Genomic DNA, 22,006 nt, shown 5'->3' on the forward strand with positions numbered 1-22,006 from the left:
TGCTTCTGGGCTGTTTTTTTTTAAAATGACCAGTTCTCCAAAAAAAATTGTTTATCTGACATAGGCCCGGTTGGTCCCAATAATTTTGCAACATAGAAAAAGGGTGAATGAGACTGCCATAACTTTAGTTGACCACGATCATAAATGTTACTGCAAGTTTATACAGATGTTATTTATGGATATTTAATTTCAACGTTAAATAAGATAATTTCAAATTGGTGTTGGAATAAAGAATTTAAATACATCTGGACTTGAATTGAAAGCGCGTCACTGCTAAGTATCTCACTTTGCCTTCAAGCGAATATTTATTGGATCAAAGCCGCTATATACGTATGAACTGTTGATTGTGCAGGTTACTTCAACAATCTCCCAACCCCATGACATCTACCACTACAAAGGATGTGTACATTAGACGCTTGGGAATATCTTTGCATATTTCCCTAAGTTGTACTTCATCCCAACCTAGAAATATTTGTTGCCTTTGTCTGGATCCAAATCCTGAATGCTTACCCTATTGTTGGAGTGAATGCTTTCAAAAGAGCTTGCATTTAGGATGGCTCACAAGCACAGTCTTTGGGGAAAATAGGGGAGAGCCTTGCCAGCAAAACCAGACCCTTGAATTTAATAACAGTGTAGAGCAATTGGCACTTCATATATTACTCTGTTCTGATCCTCACCAAATGGTTTGAACTGTGGAGTCACCAGGAAAACAATAACATGTACTTGTGCCTTTTTAATCTGATTTACCTTGAGTTTATATTTGCTTCTCTATGATGGTTTTTTTATTTTTCACACTGTGAACCATATCAATCAAAATACATACAAACATTTCCCTCTTAAATATACACAGTGGCATTTTCTCCCCCTTTTTCCCCCCTCTCTTCCCACCCCCCTCTAAACCCATCTCTGATGATTGTTGAGGTGACATGTGCCTTTTCAACTTTACTTGATTATCTTGAATCGTTTTCATTTGTGGCTAGCATGTGAATCTTAAGTGGTGCACACGATCTGTATGGTTCTTGCTTGTCTCAAAGGAACTCCTGCCACTAGTCTTCACTAGTCAGTGTAAAACAAGGAATGGGATGAGCTCTCCAAATTATGGATGTCAGAGCAGAGATCAGTTTGGTGCAGACTCCATTCAGGCAGCATTACTAATGCGTTCTTTTGTCTGGTGGCTTGTATAAAATTGCTCTAATGCATGTTCCTCTTCAATGCTTGGTTACTCAAAATGCTTGCAAGTTATTTATTTCTTCAGCAAGCTAGATTTCTACATTTCAGCTGCCAAACAGCCATTAATCGTTTTTAAGTTATTTGCAGATAGTCCTTGCACTCAGTATGTGCATGGGGAGAAAAGCTTGTGACATAAGATGATTGCAAGCTTAGTTATGGAAAATTGAGAATGAATAACCATGATCTGTTTTCCATGGTAGGGGTCTAAAACCAGAGGACATCAATTTAGGTTGAGAGGGGAGATTTATGGAGGATCTGAGGAGTTTTTAGAAAAGTTGGTATCTGGAAGTAGTGGTGGTGTTAAGAACAGCAACAATGGTTAAGAGGCATTGGGACAGATCTTTGAATGTGCAGGACATGGAGAGCTATGGAATTAATGCAGCCATTAGTCTAGATGGGCATAATAAAGGATCAACACAGTGGCCTGAATGTATTCTGTCTGGAGAATTAAGGAGAGAATCATACTTTGAAGCAAGTTCTCTGGTTATTTCTGATTTACAAGTGGAACTCTTTGTGTGGAAGCAAAGTTGCTTTAGGTACTTGACCAATGTAAGTAGTGCACTCAGTATCTCATAGATTGTAAATTGTCCAAATGCATTTCTGGTCTGGGGCTAAAAAATTGGAGGCAAAGTTGACTTTAGTCTTGAGAGTGATTTGGTGCAGGAAGCAATCAAGATTGGTTGTTAAAAGCCAGTTAAAATTAAGTCACAGTATTTTTTTTGTATATTAGGATGAATAGGGTACGCTACAAATTTTCTTCTAAATCTTGTCTCCCATCTTTTTAGTTTCACCTAATTCAGCTTGCATGTTCCCTTGCATAGATAAATGGAAACTTAAATGTAGCAAACTGACATTTTTAGGATTAAAATGAGAAAAGCAACCACCCAAGAAGGTTGCATCAGAAAAATAAATTGTTCTGACAATTTACAATTAACTAAATCATTTGAAAATGGAGTACTAGAGTGTAAAAGTGATTTATCACTGTTTGCATCACATAAATTGACGTTCCTATGCAAGGATTAGTTTAGCATAAAATAATGAAATGGGAGACTTGCGAAACTAGTGTGGTGGATGTCTGCCGAGCTGCCTGTCTCCCCTCTGGCGAGCCTTGCTGTACTAACATTGGCTGTGCATTATCTCTACTGTTAAGGACACTTCCCTTGGGTATAACTGTATCTGCACCTGTTGTCTTTCATTATTGTACCATGAGTTTCTGCGAATAAAAGCCATGATTATTGTTGGACCACATTGTCTTCGTCTACTTCATCAACTGGCACTTTAACTAGTTAGTGCAGTGGTTCCCAACCTTTTTTTCTTTCCACTCACATACCACTTTAAGTATTCCCTATGCCATAGGTGCTCTGTGATTAGTAAGGGATTGCTTAAGGTGGGATGTGGGTGGGGAAAAAATTGAAAACCACTGTTTTAATGACTCGTTATGTGGACGGTTTCATAACTCCAAAGGAAATGGGCCAATGACAGTTTTTCTCGAGCAAATATTTCAGTAACAATTGGTTCTAGAGCAGTGATTCTCAACCTTTTCTTCCCACTCACATACTGCCCTAAGCAATCCCTTACTAATCACAGAGCACCTATGGCATAGGGATTACTGAGTTAGTGTCTTTTAATATATTTGACTATGCCAATAATCACATTTCCTTCTTCAACAGAAATGGTGGAATCAATGAAGAAAGTAGCTGGTATGGACGTGGAGTTGACGGTTGAGGAAAGGAATTTGCTGTCTGTGGCCTACAAAAATGTAATTGGAGCACGGAGAGCGTCCTGGAGGATAATCAGCAGTATTGAGCAGAAGGAAGAGAACAAAGGTGGAGAGGAAAAGCTAAAAATGATTCGTGAATACAGACAGACGGTGAGGCCAGTGATTCGTTATCCTTTACAAATTTGGGTGTTATTGTGCGCTGGGAGCCCCGCCGGCCGCACTTTTTAAAAGAAAAGAACACAAATTTCTTTGTGAAGCAAAATTCCTTAAATTTTTTATTAGTAGAGTGGTGTATATATCTATTTTAAAGGGAAAGCAACAGACCAACCCTGTCATATCTAGGATAGTAATTAATATTTGAATACACAAGTAATTATTTCTTAGCCTTTGTTCTGTTTATTTGCTATCAATGGTGCTTTATTTTGGATCTATTACTGAGACAGGAAGCTTAATGATTCTTGGGGGGGGGGGGTGGGCAACATTGGTATTAATATCTTTGAGTTCAGTTAATAGCTGTCAATAGAGAATTGAATACATTATACTGCAGATCTAGTAATCTAATTTTCCCAAAGAAGATTGTACAAACTTTTTGAAATTGGTTTAAGAAAACACTATCCATCAGATTGAATTATTCCCAATGCAAAGGAAAATGGCTGAGATGTCATCTGCAAGAGATGCTCATGTTGGTCTGTTATGCTCCACTTTTTGCTTTACTTTCCATACTTAAGGCTAGAAGTGGCAATTTCCATTTTAATTTCAGTCCTGTTGGAATTTCTACAAATAAGGCAGTCCATAACATAACTCTGGAGACCTCTATGTTGAGAACTAGCAAAAAAAGATTAGTATCACAGGCGTTGATAGATTTCAACAAAAGAATCCAGGCTACCTATGAAATTCATAACATAATAATCTTCGATAAAGAGACCCACTATTAATCAGAAATTGGTTAACACTCCATATGGATGAAGGGTAATGGGTTTAAACTGGGTATTCAACAGAGTGATTTCTGATGTTTGAGTTTACAATCAGGTAGGTAATGGGCTATTATGTACTTTTTCTGAGGCCAAAGGTCCAATGAGCTCTTTCTATTAATAGTTTTTCCTTGTATTTTTCTACTCCCAGTGGTTGTGGGATCCTCCTTCAAAGAAATTCACTGGATCTTTCCCCTTGGTCCCTGGCGATTCGGATGATTTCTTAAGATGGAATTTTTAATGGGGTTGATTTTGCCTAGCAGCAGCTGTTTATTTGCTTTCCACTTTTTGGTTTCTTCCAGGGTTTTTAATTGTTCTTGAGTCATTATCAGGTCGTTTTTCAACCAGGCCCGTCCGAGTAGTCAGATCTTCAATTACTGTCTTTATTACAGTTATTTCTCTTGCAACCTTAGCACATTTTCCACCTTGGAGAATCGTTCACTCAAAACATTCATAGGTTATTTTTTTTTTAATTTCCTTGGGTTTGTGCTGACATCATGGCTGCACCTTCTTTACCGCTCCCTTGTGGACTTTGTTGACAATCTTGGCAATTTTTGAGCTTCAGTTTAACTTTTCTGTGTCTTGTTCTTCTTACCCATCAATCCTTTGTTTTTTAAACAAAACATTTTTTTTTGATGACTTTAAATCGGTCTTTTAATCATTCTTCACAGAGAGCTCTCCCAACCTACGACTGTCTAGGTCCTCAGCATGGCCACACCCCCGGGGCTATGATGTACTTGACCAATAAGTTCAATGGCAAAGTCATCACCTTCAAGGGTGATGCATTCTAAGCATTTATTCCTTTCAATACGAGTGGACTCTGCCTGCAATATATACCATTTAGAAGGATGCCTCAACAGTAGCTCCCATATAAGCTAATTCTGCCACATAAAGCAACAAGGATATCAGGCCCATCCATAAATTGCTCTTAAGTTGTACGTTGACTTGAATTCACAATATATCTTTCTGGCATGATTATCAAAAAGGTGGTCAAAAGTGGCTCACTGTGGCAATTTGAGATGGATGGCAGACGAGCAGTACATCCTGGTATAGTCTCCAATGGACACACCTTACCTACATCTTGGAAAATTGTTTTTCCAATGTATTTACAGAGCTGTCAGGAATAGATTACACTTTGCTACTTTAAAATAATTAAACCAATTTGACCAGGATGTCAAGCAGAGAGCTTTCCTGCTGAATGAAAATCTGGGTTAGGGTTTGGAAATTTGAAGGTGTCATTTTTAAATGTAGGTTGTGGCCAAAGAGTGTTTCATTCAGCTCCACCTAATTGAAAGAAATAATCTTACACATATTTGACTGTTGAACAGTAATGTTCTGGGTATGAAATTCATTCTATAGTAAAGTATTTTTTCCTATCAAGGACTTTGTAGCTGAAAATACTGGAAAATAGCTTCTGGAAGAGGTTGTATGGGAAAGGCTCTGAGGTGTTAGGTTAATTTGAGTATTCCATTGTTCTGGTTGATGTTTCGTATATCACCTTCAGTTTAAATTGTGATAGAGAATTCATTTGGTTTGTAATCCACGATTGTGAATACAAGCAAAGGTGTAGAATGATGCATTTTATCTGGTGCAAAATTCCCTCTTTACCTGGTGATCTATGGTTCTGAGTTAATTCCTATTTGAGATCTCTTGTTAATGTTGAAATTGAATGTGGTGAACTACAATAAGAAAATGTTGATCCATGTTGCAAGGTTGTTCTGGTATTTTCATCCCTTTCCACATACTCCATCTCGCTTTTTTTTAAAGATTTGTTTCTTTCCAATTCTTGCTATTTGTGGCAGAGTAATGCAGAACATCGTGCAAACTAACATTCAATGGATGACTACATATAGTGTGAAGCTAAGACTTTTAGGCTAAGGATGTCATTAGGAGGAATAAACAGCTTCTCAAAATCTATACTTCAGTGTTTGTTCCCATGTTCACTTGCTGATTTAATGGGAATGGTAGTTGATCTTGGTGAAGATGTCATTTATTATGTCAGTGAAACACCATTCGGAACAAGGGAGAAATGGTTTGGAAAATGTTTTGCTCATTTCCTTTTAGGAATGTTGCTGGAAATTTTCTGAACCTTTTGCAGGAAATACTGAAGGTTTTAGATGAACAGATTAAGCTTCAAGTCCCATGAGATGCAGTACAGTTCATTCTGTTGCCCCACAGTTGTTATGATCTTGACCTGTCTGCAGTGTGTTCTCCTATGACTAAGGGTGCGTTGCAAAATTTACTTGCAGTTGAATGGGTGCTCTAAGTTCATTTAGTGTGGGTCGGTGACAGAGAAGAGCCAAAGAAGTGGTGAAGAGCATTTGAGAAAGTACACATTGCAGTAAGAGGGAAAAGGAACGTAACTGGGCTGTCCATTCAGTAAATACCTTTTAGAACCAGATGGCGTCTTGTCCCTTAAGCAAATACCTTTTAGAAAACTATTGTGCTTGGATTTCTACTAAGCAGGAATCAAAATCAATTTCCCTTGGAGTTTCAAAATGGATGCTTTTTTCCATTCACATAGGATTTTAAAAGTTAACTGAAGGAAGCAGACTTTGTTGTTTTTGAGTTCTAAATAAATCAGAGTGTTTCTCTGGGAATTTACTGTTTTTTTAATAATGGAAGGAAAGTTGATCCTGATCTGGTATTTCAATCTTTTACTTCATAGACTCAGAATTTTCCAGCACAGAAATGAAGCCACGTTGGCTCACTCTTGCCCATGGCAACCTCGATGCCCATGTGTGCAACTTCCATTTTCCTGCATTAAGCCCTTTTCCCTCTGCCTTTCCTGTCCAAGTACCTTTCTGAATGTTGTAATTGTATCTGTCTTTGCTCTCCAGAACTGTGTGGTCTATCCAGGGATTTGTGCAGCATGTCTCAACTTTTATACTCAGTGGCTAGGCTAAGAAAGGAACTATGAATTTGCATCTCAAGGTCTCTTTACATCAACAACCCTAAGATCTTTCTACCTGAATTTGACTTTCTATAAAATACATTATCTTGCTGCTCGCCTGGATTAAATTCTATCTGCCCAACTTTCCGTCTTATTTGTCCTTCCACCCTTCGACAACTATTTCTCTCTACGATGTCACCAATATTTGTTACTTATAAACTTATTCATCAGACCACTTGTATATCAAGTCATTGATGTATATTGACAATGGATATAGTTTCAGTTCCGTAGGTTCTTTGATTTAATTTTTTTTTTAAACTCTATCTGGTTTTATTCTATCTAATTATTTTTTCAATGATCTGTGAATGATTGAGTTTTTTTGGAAAGCTCAGCGTATTCATTGTGTTTGGGATTTGTTTATGGAGATTATAATTTGTTCTTTGAGGAACTTTCAAACAAATATGGTCTGCCTCATTCGCATCTGTTTAGGTATTTTCAAATTAGACAATTTTTGAATGCTATATTACCTAATTTTCCCCTGCTATATCAGTCAGATGCTTTTTGTTTTGTTTGAAACCCTCCCAGAAGGGTTTAATAGCAATTATATATATGTTATTTAAAATTATGACCAATCTTGACTGATAAATTTAAAAGGATGTGGGAGCAGGAGCTTCAACTATCTTTTTCTGCAGAGATGTGGGAAAAGATTCTTAAGCTGGTTAATATCTCATTAATGTGTGCTCAATGCTCCTTTATTCAATTTAAGGATACATAGGTCTAAGGACAAACTTGCCTGTATTTTTCCTAATTTTAATCCAATCTGTGACAAGTGTAATTCACAAGTGGCTTCATTGACCCATATACTATGGTCCTGTCCATGGAAAGACATTGGAAAAATATCTGGTTCTCTTTCAGAAATTCTTACAATTGATTCACACCCAAATCCCTTCACTGCTCTTTATGGAGTTTTAGGAACAAATGGAGGTCACTGTCTGACTTCTGCTCATCACATGATCGATCGCTTTTACTCACCTAATGGCTAGGAGAACAATTCTTTTTGGATGGAAGGACCCCCTCCTCTGACTATAGTCCAAATGGTTTTCTCAAACTGTGGCTTGTTTGAATTTAGAAAAAATTAGAAGTTCCACATTTGATTCTGTTATTAAATTTGAATATTTTCGTATGATATAAGTTGTAATGTTTTTTGGGGGTTGTTGTCCCTTCCTGATGCCCTCAAATTTTTCTTATATTTGATGAATGTTGTTCCAAGGCTTTCCAGTGTTTTTTTTTTTGTTGTTGTTGTTTGTTTTTCATTTTTTAATAGATTATTACAGGGGGTTTTAGTATAAACTGAATGCTAATCTTTGTGTATGGGGAGATGAGGACACTATTATTTTTCATTGGTCGTTATACATTATAGTCTTGTCAATTGTGTCTCCTTGTTTTTTTCAGTGCATTGTATTCATATTAAAATTCAATAAAAAGATTGAAAAAGAAAGAAAACGGCAAAGATCCCAGAACACATCCCTGCACCATGCCACTTGTTATAGATTTCAACTCGATTAGTGTTCAACTGCTAGTGTTTTGATCAAATCCATATTTTGCATGTCGTATGTGAGACACGTACAGTGATTCATTTGACCCCAGAAACTGCTGGTGGAAAGTTCCTTCTGCTGAGGAGCATGTCTTTCCCACAAGAAGCTATCCAGTAAATTTGTTTCCAAACCCAAGATTGCACACGTGATGCATAGATTCACCGAAGAAAGCTTTGTTGGGATATATTTCAGGTAGTTCTGACAAAGAGCTCAATTAACCTTTCCTTAAGGAAAATGAAATGCATTCAGGCATTTTCTCGATTAAATGTTTTGCATTCTGTTGCTCATTAATGTCTTCAGTATGTAAAAACAGGTCGATGCTGGCACACAAACCTTCACCTAATCATATCTGGTTGAATTTGTATTGACCTTGATGCCTGATTATTTACTGCCATGAGAATATTTTAAACCCTGTTGTCCTTTCAGGTTGAGAATGAGCTGAAATCCATTTGTAATGACATTCTGGATGTACTGGATAAGCACCTCATTCCTGCTGCCAATACTGGGGAGTCCAAGGTTTTCTACTATAAAATGTACGCACCAGGTATTTTGGCGAACGTTACTGTTATGTGGTATACAGTAAAATCCCTGTTCTCCTGAATTCAAGCAACAGGCCAAAAAAATCAGAAAATAAATGGGTTTTTTAAAAAAAGGGAAAGTTTATAATGGACACCCCTTGTGGACAGTTTACCAATCACGTAACATGCAATCTCAAGCAACTGACAAATGCACTTATCCGGCATCTACAATCCCCATAGGTGCTGCATACCGGAGGTTTGACTGAGCTGAAATGTGACTTGAAGGATCACTGGTCAATTATAATCATTCAAAATGCCTCACTTGTTTCCCTGTAAAATAAGATAGAGTGGTACCATTGTAAAAATAGCAAAGTATATGAGGGAAAAATGAAGTTGAGTAAGGTAAATGTGCCCATAATTTCCTTGTGCTAGGAGTGCTGAACAAAATTTGAGGCTCAGTGCCTCAGTTGAGATGGAAAATATTGGCTAAGAATGAATTTGTAGTGACTGCATGGAACAGGTCTCCATATGGATCTTGGGGAGATAAGTCAGACAGCTATGATTTTCTACTTTACCACATCAAACTGCATCCCAGCTGAGTAAGGCAGGAAAAAAAGATGCTTTCAACTCATTGTATTCTATAGAGGTTGTACCTCTTTAGTCCAGCGATATTGGGATCTGGCCATTGCTGGACCATTTTGGAGACCCTTACCCTAGAGCATTGGTGGCTGAATTAGAGGCTCATCTTGTAAAATCGTGAGAGATGTGGATAAAGTGAATACTGTTTTTTTTTCTCGGTAGATGATTCTGAAACTAGATGGCATAGGTTTAACATGGGAGGGGAGGGATTTAAGAGGGACCTGAGGATACATTTTTCACTCAGGGTAGTGTGCATCTAGAGTGAGCTGCCAAAGGAAGGCAGCTATGGGAACAATTATGTTATGAAGAGATCAATTCAAATATATGGGGAGGAAGGATTTAGATGGATATGCAGGCAAATAGTGCCACCCCAGAATATAAGTTTTGGAATGGATGAGACGTGCTGTGAAGTGATAACTGACTACCAGCTTGAAGGATGAGTGACAAAAGCAATGGAACACCACCTAGACACTGCCCTCCAAGCCACATATTCTGACTTGGAAATGTAACTCTGTTCCTGGAACTCCCTCTCCGACATTGAGTGTTCCTTCATCTCAAGGACTGAAGCTGTTGAAGGATGTCACCGCTACCTTGACAAAGACAATGAGGGATGGCCGATTAAATGGCAGCTCAGCCTATGAAGCCCACATCCCTTGAATTAAAAAAAAACATTATTTTTGTACTATATTATTGCTGACATTTTTCCAAAGAAAGTGATTTCTGTTGCTTCAATGAAATTGGTTTTAAGTCTGCATCACAGTGGAAAATGAAATGGAGTGGAACTACTTGAGTGATCATGTCTGATCTTTGTTCTGATTGCAGGAAAGGTGATTACCACAGGTATCTGGCAGAGTTTGCAACAGGGAATGACAGGAAGGAGGCAGCAGAGAACAGCTTGGTTGCATACAAGGCGGCTAGTGATATTGCAATGACAGAACTTCCGCCAACGCACCCCATCCGCTTAGGCCTTGCTTTGAATTTCTCTGTTTTCTATTATGAAATCCTCAATTCCCCTGACCGAGCCTGCAGGTGTGTATGGGGGTGTGGAACTTCAAAAGTTGGTAAAGATTATTTGGGTATGAATATATCTAGAGTCTCTAATACTTTGTCTGACTAGCCCCTTGTGTGAGCCATTGTTTTAGCGAAAAATATCAATTCTATCCTTATTTGTGCCTGGGTCTAAATGTTATATTAAATCTCCACCTGAAGCTGGCAAACCATTTGAAAATTGGAAGACCACTGTGGCGTCAATATAAAATTGGAAGACCACTGTGGCGTCGATATAAAATTGGAAGACCACTGTGGCGTCAATATAAAATTGGAAGACCACTGTGGCGTCGATATAAAATTGGAAGACCACTGTGGCGTCGATATAAAATTGGAAGACCACTGTGGCGTCGATATAAAATTGGAAGACCACTGTGGCGTCGATATAAAATTGGAAGACCACTGTGGCGTCGATATAACGATAAAACTGGTTTAGTAGAAGTAATATTTATGGTTTAAATTATAAACATTTCCTATTAGATTTGGAGGATTTCAGGTTCCAGTAATCATTACTACCTTTGCATTGCTAATAAAGCACAGCCTGATCATTTATATCGTGCAGTTTCCGAGAGGTCACTGGTTTAGAGCAGCAACTGGATTTACAGACCAGAAACAAGCTCAGTTTGTCCATGTCAAGCAATTTGCTCTCCTGCTTTAGTCCCACTTGACCACATTAGCCCATACCCCCTCCCACCCATGTAATTATCCAAATGGTTGTTAAAAGAAGCTAATACCTGCCTCTATCACTCTGGCAGCTTGTTCCATGTGCCCATCAGCCTCCGAATGAAGAACTATTCCTGTCCTTTTTAAATCCCATTCCTCACCTTGTGGTTAGTAAGGGATTACTTATGGTGGTATGTGAGTGGGGGAAAAAGGTCGAGAATCACTGAAAAAGACTGTTACTGCACCTTATCCACGACCCTCGTGATTTTATAGACCTTGATAATATCCCTTTCCAACCTCCTATGCTTGAAGGAAGATTGGTCTGTCGTGCTGACTGGCAACAATTTCCCACACCAACTCATGCTGGCCACCTTTAACCTTCCCCTTACCATCCAAAAGTTAATAGATTTGATCTCAGATTTCTCTCCAGGTGTTTTCTTAACACTGATGTCAGATGAACAGGTCTGTAGTTGCCTGGATTATGCTTGCAGCCCCTTTTAAATAATGGCATATTATTTGCCACATTCGAGTCCTCTGGAACTTCTGTCAACAGCAAGTTAAAAATGTCTGTAGAGGGCCCTGCAGTTTCCTCCTTTCCTTTCAACAATATTTTGAGATGTATCTGGTCTGAACCTGGAGATAAAGCCACCTTGATATGATTTTCTGCAGATATGGCTATTTTTAGTTTATGTCCTTCACCTTTCACTTACTCTGCTGTATAGTAAACACATTTCACAAATATTCATTTTAAAATCTTCCCCAAATTGTGCATAGACTCCCCTCCTTAAGGGGGCCTTTTATTTCTTTAGTTTTTATTACACTTGCAAATCTATTTGGGTTCTCCCCAATACTGTGCCAAATCAATCTCACATCCTTTTTGTTGACCCTCCATGCTTCTTGCTTCATTGTGCTCTTACATCCTTGTACTTAAAGGAATTTTCTCAATCTATCTACTTGTGTCTGACATAATACCTTCGTTCTCTTTCTGATATCTCGTTCACCAGGTTCCTTCACCTTACCTTGACTGGCCTCCACCTGACTGGGAAAATACTCGTCACGGACCTTATTTAACCACATGCTTTATCCCATTTGGCATTTGTGCTTTTTGATCTCAAGCATTTGCCTCCAGTCAACTATTGATAACTCCTGCTTAATCATATAAAAAATGTCCTTTTCCCTATGTAGCTTTCTAACTTGAAGACTAGTGTTATTCCTTTTCCATAGCTATCTTAAAGCAAAAGGAATGGTTGCTGGTCCCAAAGTGTTCTCCGACTGATAACTGTTTTCCCAGAAAGACATTCCTCTAAGCTGCAGACCAAACATTTTGGACTGAGAGACTAAGAACCAATCAGCCAAATCTATATTTCAGATGACTGATGCAACAAAATAATGAATTAATTACTTTGCAGATTGGCAAAGGCAGCATTTGATGATGCAATTGCAGAACTGGATACCTTGAGTGAAGAAAGTTACAAGGACTCTACACTCATTATGCAGTTGTTACGTGACAACTTGACACTATGGACTTCAGATATGCAGGGAGATGGTACGTAAATAGCAAAAGTTGGTGATTTTCAGCCATCTTGTTTTGTGAAGAATGGTCAGTTTCTTATTTCTTTTGCTTCAGTTTTTCACCTTCTCTGAAACACAGGAAATGTGCTGAGATCACAGTCCAACTATTTCATGTATGTTTGCATGTATCATGCACCAAAGACTAGGTCTAGGCCTTGTCAAAAGCCCCAAAGGCTATTTTAAGGTGAGCAGCATTTTTCAGTAACTTCAGAAAGGTTATTCCATTTCGCTTAGTGAATTGTGGTAGTTACCATTACAAGGGTTTAGTCAGCTGAACAGATTAGAAGGTTGTGAAAGGTTAAAATTCCCACTAGTTTTGAGTTGAAGACCATCTTATGAAGTTTCTCTGAGTTCCTTTGACCAGCCACGTGAGAAGCGCAATGCTTCATTAACAGAAATAGCCTAACAAGGACTCTACAAGTTTGAAGGTCTGGTATTTGAGTACCTTTACAATTCTCAATATCCAGGCAAGTGGGGCAAGCGCATACTTTACTGGTCAACATTGAATGTTACTTCCCTTTGCATTTCAGGAAGCTGTTAGCTTCATCTGCAGGTGGATTGGAGTATTTCCAAAAGTAAGCTGCAACTCTATTAGTACAATAATTAATTCTGTGACTCCTGTACTATCTACACAAGGGTTTAAGGTCAAAAAGATTAAACAAAATTAATATTCTTGCAATAATTCCAATGAAAATATCTTTGTGCACATCAACTCCAGGTCCAATTGGGTAAATTTCATTTCAGATGATTAGGTTTAGTTGCCAGATCTGATGGTATTTGATCTGTTGCTTTGGTATTGGGCAACATTAATAGTTTTTTTGCACTCCTCTAGTTTTAAATTGTGAGAAATCTGGTCTAAATATAATATTGAGTGTTGCCTTAATGCTATTGAATGTCAACTTGGTGATTGCTCAGTAAGTAATTACTTTCGGGACTACTTCTGCAAATTCATTCAGCCCAAGTTTCTTGAAGGGGTTTTCTGCTGTTACTTGTGGCCGTTATGTGATTCTGGATTCATTTTTGTTTTTTATTTTTCTCCTTCCTGAATAGATTCCTAAAGGATACGAACTATTCACCCCTCCCCCCCTGTAATCTGTAATTTGTAAGTTGCTCTAAAATGTTGTCACATCCAAGATATGGGAGTCCCATTTTCAAACTAAATTCTAATGATGCACTATTTGGAGCTTTTGGCCTGCAAGTAGCAAGTTTTTAACCAATCCTGATTCAGGGCCATTTTGTGATTGTTGCTGTATTCTCCAAAGGAATGCAGTTACAATTCTCTCATCGACATTGGAGAGATGAACCTTGGCTCGATCCATACTGAGCGATCTTGGTAAACTGGAGTTAGCAAGTAAAGATTGGGTGCAGCCTGATGCTCTGGCTTTCCATCCGCACAGATATTTGAAATGACACAACCTCAGCTGGGGCAGAGGAAAATGCTTGTTCTTGCCTTGTGCTAGAAGGGTCTGAAGAAAATTAATAGTTTGACAAAAATTACAACAAAACAAAATCTCTATACAGAACTCTACACTTTGCATTCCATATAACAGTTTATGGCATGGAAACGGGCTATCTCGGCCCTTCAAGTCCACGCCGGTTCACTCAAACAACTCTGCTAGATCCCCCCACCTATTCTCCGCCCATAACCCTCCAACCCCCTCCTATCCATATATATATCCAACCTCCTCTTAAATGAAAGAATTGACTCTGCCTCAACTATTTACTCCAGAAGATTATTCCATTCAGCCACCACTCTCTGAGTGAAGAAGCATCCTCTCATGTTTCTCCTAAAATTTTGACCCCTTACTCTCAACTTGTGTCCTCTTGTTTCAACCTCCCTTGCTCTCAGAGGGAAGAGTCTACTTGCATCTAGTCTATCTATTCCCCTCATAATTTTAAACACCTCTATCAAATCCCCTCTCAACCATCTACGTTCCAATGAATAAAGTCCTAACCTCTTCAATCTTTCTCTGTATTCTAGGCATTTTAAGCCAGGCAACATCCTTGTAAATCTCCTCTGCACCCTCTCCACCTTATCTATATCCTTCCTATAATTTGGAGACCAGAACTGAACACAATACTCTAAACCTGGCCTCACCAACGCCTTAAACAGTCTCAGCATCACTTCCCAGCTCCTATACTCTATGCCATGATTTATGAAGGCTAACATACCAAATGCCTTCTTAACCACTCTGTCAACATGGGAATCCACCTTCAAGGGTCGCTGCATCATAACTCCAAGATCTCTTTGTTCTTGTGCATTCCCCAATGTCCTCCCCTTTACTACACATGTCCTATTTTGATTATTTTTACCGAAATGAAGCACCTCACACTTCTCTACATTAAATTCCATCTGCCATCTTTCAGCCCAATTTTCCAGACAAACCAAATCCTTCTGTGATCCCTTAAAACCTTCCTCGCTATCCACCACTCCCCCTATTTTCGTATTGTCTGCGTATTTACGTACCCAGTTCACCACCCCGTCATCCAAATCATTAATATAAATTACGAACCACAGGGGACCTAGCACCACCGATCCTTGAGGCATGCCGCTTGTCACAGGCTTCCATCCTGACAGTCAGTTGTCCACCTCTGCTGTCTCTCCTCCAGGCACCTCTGAACCCATCTTACTATTTCTCTATTAATCCCTAGTGACTGAACCTTTCTTACTAACCTTTCATGTGGAACCTTATCAAAAGCTTTGCTAAAATCCAGAAAGACTACATCAACTACCCTACCTTCATCCACCTTTCTTGTCACTTCTTCGAAAAACTCAACAAGGTTTGTCAAACATGACTTCCCCTTCACAAACCCTTGCTGGGTACTCCTGATCATTCTCTGCTTATCTAGATATTTATACACACCATCTCTAAGAATACCCTCCATAACTTTCCCTACCACCGAAGTCAAGCTACAGGCCTATTCTTACTTGGCTGACACCTCGTGCCTTATTTTAAACAACGGAACTACATTAGCAACCCTCCAATCCCGCGGCACCACACCCTCCTCCAGTGATTGTTGAAAAATCACTAACAGTGCCCCCACTATTTGCTTCCTGAACTCCCTTAACGTCCTGGGGAAAATCCCATCAGGACCAGGAGACTTACCCACTTTTACTGGCCCTAGAAGCACCAAAACCCTCTTTACTAATCCCTATCTTTTCCATAAACTAAGCCATTTGGTTCACTTATCTCACATAGTCCAAAGTCCTTTTCCTTCGTGAACACAAATGAGAAAAAATCGTTTAATATCTCTCCCATCTGATACAGTTCACCGCTCATTTTCCAGCGGTCCTATTCTATCCTTAACCCTCCTTTTACTATCCACGTATCTGTAAAAACCCTTAGGATTCACTTTTACCTTATCAGCTATCGACACCTCATACCTTTTTAACCATATAACCATTTACGGAGCGGAAACAGGCCATTTTGGCCTTTCGAGTCCGCACCGGTTCACTTCTTTTAAAAAAAAAATAGTTGCTAGTTGGGGGGGGGGGTTCCAAGATTTAGACAAATGAGGAGCAGCTGAAGCTTTCCAAGTCAGGATGAAATGTTGCTCCCATATTGAATGTTTCCAAGTCCCTATTCATTTCTCAATGATTGTCACAGTTTGTATTTGTCATTACTGCCAAGTGCAATGGTTTAAGGTTCAAGATTCCCTTATTGTTATATATTCAAAGCATGTAGTATTACACAAAATCATAAGGGTTTTTCTGCAATCTATGTAATAATCATGCATCTTATCCATTTTTTGCTTCTTAAATTTAATAAATGTCCCCCTCTTATCCCAAACCAACTTCCTTATTTTTCCAGAAAACCACAGTTCCCTAGAACTTTTGGCCTTGCCTTTCGATCTGACTGGCACGTAAAGATCCTGTACTCTCAATATCTCTTCTTTCAATACCCTCCAAATCTCCTCTACACATCCTTTCCATAAAAAAGATCAGCCCATATAATTTTCTGCAAATCCCTTCTCATTTCTTCAAATCTAGCCTTCCCCCACTCGAAGACCTTCAACCTCGGACCTGACCTATCCCTTTCATATTTAAGTTGAAGCTAATAGACCCATGATCACTCGATCCAAAGTTCTCACCAACACATACTTCCATCACCTGTCCTATTCCGTTCCCTAACACTAGATCTGACACTGCCTCCCCTCTGGTAGGCACCTCAACATACTGCTGTAAAAAGCAATCCTGAACACATTGTACAAAGATTAAGCCATTCTGCCCTCTCACTGATTGTGTTTCCCAATCAAAGTTAGGAAAATTGAAATCACAACCCTATTTCTACTACACATCTCAACTATTTCCCTGCACATTTGCTCTTCCAGTTCCCTATCCTCTTTTGACGGCCTATAATATACCCCTACATTTGTAGCCTCACCTTTCTTATTTTTTAGTTCAACCCACAGAGCCTCACGCGATGAGTCCATCTTGCCTCAGCACTGCTGTAATATCTTCCCTGACAAGCAACGCCACACCTCCCCCTCGTACCCTGCCAATTCTGTCACATCTAATGCAGCGAAATCTCGGAATATTTAGCTGCCAGTCACAACCTTCCTCCAACCAAGTCTCACTAATTGCTAACACATCATAACGCCACATGTCAATCCACACTATTAGTTCATTCACTTTATTTACCACACTCCTTGCATTGAAATAAATGCATCTCAGAGATCTTCCACCTTTAACTTTCTGCCTCTCACGTCCTCTACAATTGTTACTGTGGCCACTATTTATTACCTGCTGCTGTTCCACCTCCAGATTGTGTGTGAAAAAGCCTTTTTTCTTTGCCTAAAGACTCTGTTCTTACTCTCCTCCCTGACATGAACTCTTGTCCCCAACCTTACTAGTTTAAAGTCCTAGCAAACGCCCCTGCCACGAGACTGGTACCTCTGGGATTTAGATGGAATCCATCCTTATAGTATAGGTCCCATCTCCCCCAGAACAGTCCCAGTGGTCCAAGAGCTTAAAACCCTGTCCTTTACTCCACCCCTTCAGCCACACATTCAATCTCCACCTGACACTATTTTTCCCCTTACTATCACGTGGCACAGAAAGTCATCCAGAGATTTCACCCTTAATGGTCCTTCTTCTGAGCTCCCTGCCTAACTCCTTATATTCATTTTGCAGGACCACTTCTTCCTTCCTACCAAAGTCGTTGGTACCGACGTGAACCACGACCTCAGGCTCTTTCCCTTCCCCTTTAGGATGTTCTGGACTCGTGCAGCCACTCCCTGGCACCAGGGAGGCAAACCAGCACCCGGTTTTCTTTATCTCGTCCATAAAAACCTCTGTCCGTCCACCTCACCATCGAGTTCCCTATAACTTTCCAGTGTCCTTTTCAATGACATAGTGAAACAAAATCACTCCTAGCCAATATCTTAATGCTTTGTTAATCATATAGACACCTATTCAATGCATTAACTCCCATTACACTCCAGAAAAACCTTTCTGGGCAAATGAGGGGAGGATTGGTTAGTGATTTTAATATGACATCAACCCATCTTGCATCAACCTTTGTGTGGCCATTCACAAATGGACCTGAATCAGTCGCACTAATCGAGTTGGAACATATTTGGCAGAGCTGCATTTCAACCTGTGGGTGTGCTGAGACTTGATCTAATTTTGGCTCTATCCATCATTGTGTGTCGTGTAGTTTGTGACAGCAGTGGTCAGGTTACTAGCCATCTGCAGGCCTGAATCGTGGCAGCATTTTATATTGAAAGCGTTACCAATTTTTGCAGAAAGGCTCGCCTTTGTACAAAACCTGGGCATGCTCTAGTTAGCTGTTTTTTTTAACTATTCAATCCATTTGTTCCCTGCTTGCACTTTTTCCATGCCTGCTGTTCTCTAAACCTGTGATGTCTTGTCTGTTTGATGTAAACTTAATCTGTACACACACAGAGGTAAAGCCCATCATGACCATTGCTGTTAAGCAATTGCTTTTAACATTAATGTTAAAAGATACCTACTCAGCAAATGGTTTGTTGAAAATTATGTATTCCCTTTGATTTGCTCCCACTTCTGTTGAATGTTTATAATCCTTTCCCGTTGGCTTGTAATGGAATAAAAGGAGAGACAATCCATTGTTGTGAATGGAAATGTGTTGTCTTTGAATAACTTCCAGTTTGTAGAATGAATTACAGCATGTTTTCTGTGTACTCTATCAGCCACAGTTAAAATGCTCTCTTTTAAAATCATCTTTTGCACTTGCTTCACTTAGTGGATTGGTTTGAAATTGTGCACCATCTTGTGCTTCGTGCTTGTGTTGACGCTGCTATCCTTGGTTTCCTCCGAGGTGAGGACGTTGCTGTTGAGCCTTGATTGCGTCCATGGGTGGAATGTCAGTGTCTCCTTGTGGGTGCCTCACTTTTGGCACAAAAATTGAATCCTGTTGGAAACAGCATGTTGCAGAAATTTGGCATTCACGTTCCTTGAGCGTCTTCGCAGCAAGTTTGATCCTTTTATATTTCTAACCTTTTTATGGCTACACAGTACGTTTTTGAAATATTACAAAAAACTGTTGTTCATCAGCCCCATTAAACCACATTTAATCTTTCTCAAAACTTAAAACAAAATGATATGTTCAGCAGGCTGTTGGGGTGTGTGTAAATTAATTGGAGTCCCTCTCAAGATTGCACTTTTGAATGGGATTGGTGCATGCACAGGGTTGTGCAATTGTCAACTAACTTGGTGAAGGCTATTTTAATTTTCCACTGAAGTCATTAGGAGGAACTTGGTAGAAAGTGGTGTAGCTAATTAATGTAAATTGTTATAGATCATGTTAGCCCATTACTGCAGAGAGATTGTATTTGGTTTTGAGGCAGTTGCCCTTTTTCTTGAGAGTTGGGAATTCTAGCAGTGATTTTTTTTAAAAGGGGTTAGGATACAGATTGGCTGGCCTGGAGCTCTTAAATTTGACTAAATTTGTTATTGAACTATTCTTCATGTTGCCCTGACTAATCCAAATTGTTTTTGTTAACCTGATTTAGGCCCATTGTTTTGGTGTCATTAGCATGGATGAGTCATTAAATATCCTTCCAAGGCAATGCACACTAGTATTTCCAGGTCTTGGTAGTCAGAAGCTTGTTCCCCAACATTTGGAAGTATTGAATTCACCTGTTCTGGATCTAGGCTGGATTTAATAATTTATAATGACCAATTCCTCTTTCTCCTTTAACAGTTAATTGTTTTGAATATGTATTCAAATGTGTTTGTAGTTATTCAATTTGTTTGTGATTTGATTTTGATTAGGGTCTTGTTCTGATGCTTTTTACTGTACTCTTCCAACTGGAAAAGGCCTGATTCTGTCGCATAGGCAAAATTACTTGTTGTTCTGAAGGGGTCCTCTGTAAAGAGGATGCAGTTGCCTTTAGGCCTAGTTGTGGGGAGTTAGGTTGACAGGTGAAAGTGTGCTTGAAGTCCGGCCGAATTGTCAGGGTTGAAGGGGAACGATGGTCAAGCTGGATGTGTTGGGACAGGTTGCATCGCTGGCTGGAATGCAGCAGCTCATCTTTAGAAAACTGCACGCGTTGCTGTGGCTGTCGAGATTGTACCAGTGTTCCTGAGTCCTGCTGGTCTGTGAATTCATTACCTTTTGTTTTTCACAGGAGAAGAACCGAGTAAAGATGTGGTGCAAGATGTGGATGATGACAATCAGTGAGAAGACCCCGTCTGCCCCTCTCCTGCCCTCCCTACAGTCCTAGTCCAAGCTGAGAACCAGTAAATTTGATGTTGGTACTGGACCTCAGAATTAGCTATGTGCCCATTTGGGTTCCGAGGATTATTTTTGTTTTTTATTTTTATTTTTTACTGGTTTAAAAAATCTAAAGGCAATGAAGTCTCTCTATGGATGCTTAACTGGGACCTGCTGTCTTTGACTAGCTATCACAGACCTTTCAAATCTTTTTTGAATAAACTGTTCGATTCTAACTAAATACAGCTTTGTGAATAATTCATGCCTCCACCTTTTTACCAGTGGCAATCTGAGCAGTGAATTGGTGGTCAGTCATGAATCGTAATGATTGATCTGAGCCCATATCCTATCAATGCTGCAAAATCCTGTTATGGGGGGAGAGGGAAATTAGGCATTTACAACACACCAAACAGTCTTAACCACCTTTGTGATTGCATGCTCTACGTTTGCTTTTATTCCCTTACATCAAATGTACACACACACCCATTAGCCAAGCAAATAAAACGGAGCAGTTGAGGACCTTGCTCTGAAAGTCTGAGCTTCATGTGCACAGTGTTTTCTTTCAGTGTTTTGAACCCTGAAGGTAGCAGGTGCCAGTTACAATCCATGAGTAGCCCTTTGCTGTTATTTTTTGTCCATCCTGGCAGAGCAGGTCGTGTTTGAGCTGCTGTTGAAGCCTGCATGCTTTGTTAAAACAAGTTTTTTCTGACCCACTCCTCCTATTTCTCTCCCCCTCCCTTCTCTTTCTCTCTTTGTTCAGTATGTGTAACTTGAAGCTAATTTGTACTACTGGATATATCTGACTGGAGCCACCGATACAGATCTGTATCCTTCTTACTGAAACACAGCATGGATTAATATTAAACAAAATAAAAACCTAAATTAAGATCTGTTTTGCTGTTTTGCAATCACTTTTTGCAGACATTGAGGAAAGAGTGGTAGTAATCAGTCAGATTATTTCAAGGAGAGATGGCCCTTTGGGTGCAGTGAATGATAGCACTTGAGATCAAGAAAGATTGGAGAATCTTGGTATAATGATAGAATTTGTTAAGGGAAATTAAATACGAAAGTTGAATTTGCTTCATTATCGAGGGAGAGACTGCATTTCAAATATTTATTGGTCTTGTTAATGCATTGAAAGATTCATCAGACTAATATCTGGAGTGGGTGGGTTGTCTGAGGAGTGTGAAGAAGCTAGGCTTGAATATGCAGTAGAGAGAAGACAGATAGCCATGGAAATTTCCTATGGTGGAAGAATCTCGAACAAGGGATCGGTCCCCCCAATAATTGAATGATTGTGGAATGCTTCAAAGCAGTTTCTTGTACTTTAAAGCAGATTTGGTAAAGGTTTTTGTGGTAGATGGGAATGTGGAGTTGTGGCAGCGGAGGGGTGGAGTGGCCTGTTCTTGCTTTTAATTCATGTGTGAGGCCTGCACTGTCCACATTACATTATGCTCT

At 39.4% G+C, this 22,006-nt stretch overlaps 1 protein-coding gene across 4 annotated transcripts in view; it reads left to right on the forward strand.

The window, feature by feature from the left end:
- ywhae1 (tyrosine 3-monooxygenase/tryptophan 5-monooxygenase activation protein, epsilon polypeptide 1) overlaps nucleotides 1-21,434 on the forward strand; it is a 60,428-nt gene extending 38,994 nt beyond the window's left edge. For 2 of the 4 annotated variants that reach the window (XM_069910392.1, XM_069910393.1), the window contains 5 exons: nucleotides 2,901-3,100; nucleotides 8,836-8,942; nucleotides 10,389-10,595; nucleotides 12,686-12,822; nucleotides 20,463-21,434. In XM_069910392.1, the coding sequence (XP_069766493.1) occupies nucleotides 2,901-3,100; nucleotides 8,836-8,942; nucleotides 10,389-10,595; nucleotides 12,686-12,822; nucleotides 20,463-20,515 (704 nt within the window). In that variant the 3' untranslated portion in view covers nucleotides 20,516-21,434. Of the gene's footprint in view, nucleotides 1-2,900; nucleotides 3,101-8,835; nucleotides 8,943-10,388; nucleotides 10,596-12,685; nucleotides 12,823-13,378; nucleotides 13,424-13,898; nucleotides 13,951-20,462 lie in introns of all 4 variants that reach the window. The other 2 variants (XM_069910394.1, XM_069910395.1) reach the window with 2 other exon arrangements.
- Nucleotides 21,435-22,006: the final 572 nt, after the last annotated feature.

Source organism: Narcine bancroftii, chromosome 14 (assembly GCF_036971445.1).
Source record: "Narcine bancroftii isolate sNarBan1 chromosome 14, sNarBan1.hap1, whole genome shotgun sequence".
NCBI lineage: Eukaryota > Metazoa > Chordata > Chondrichthyes > Torpediniformes > Narcinidae > Narcine > Narcine bancroftii.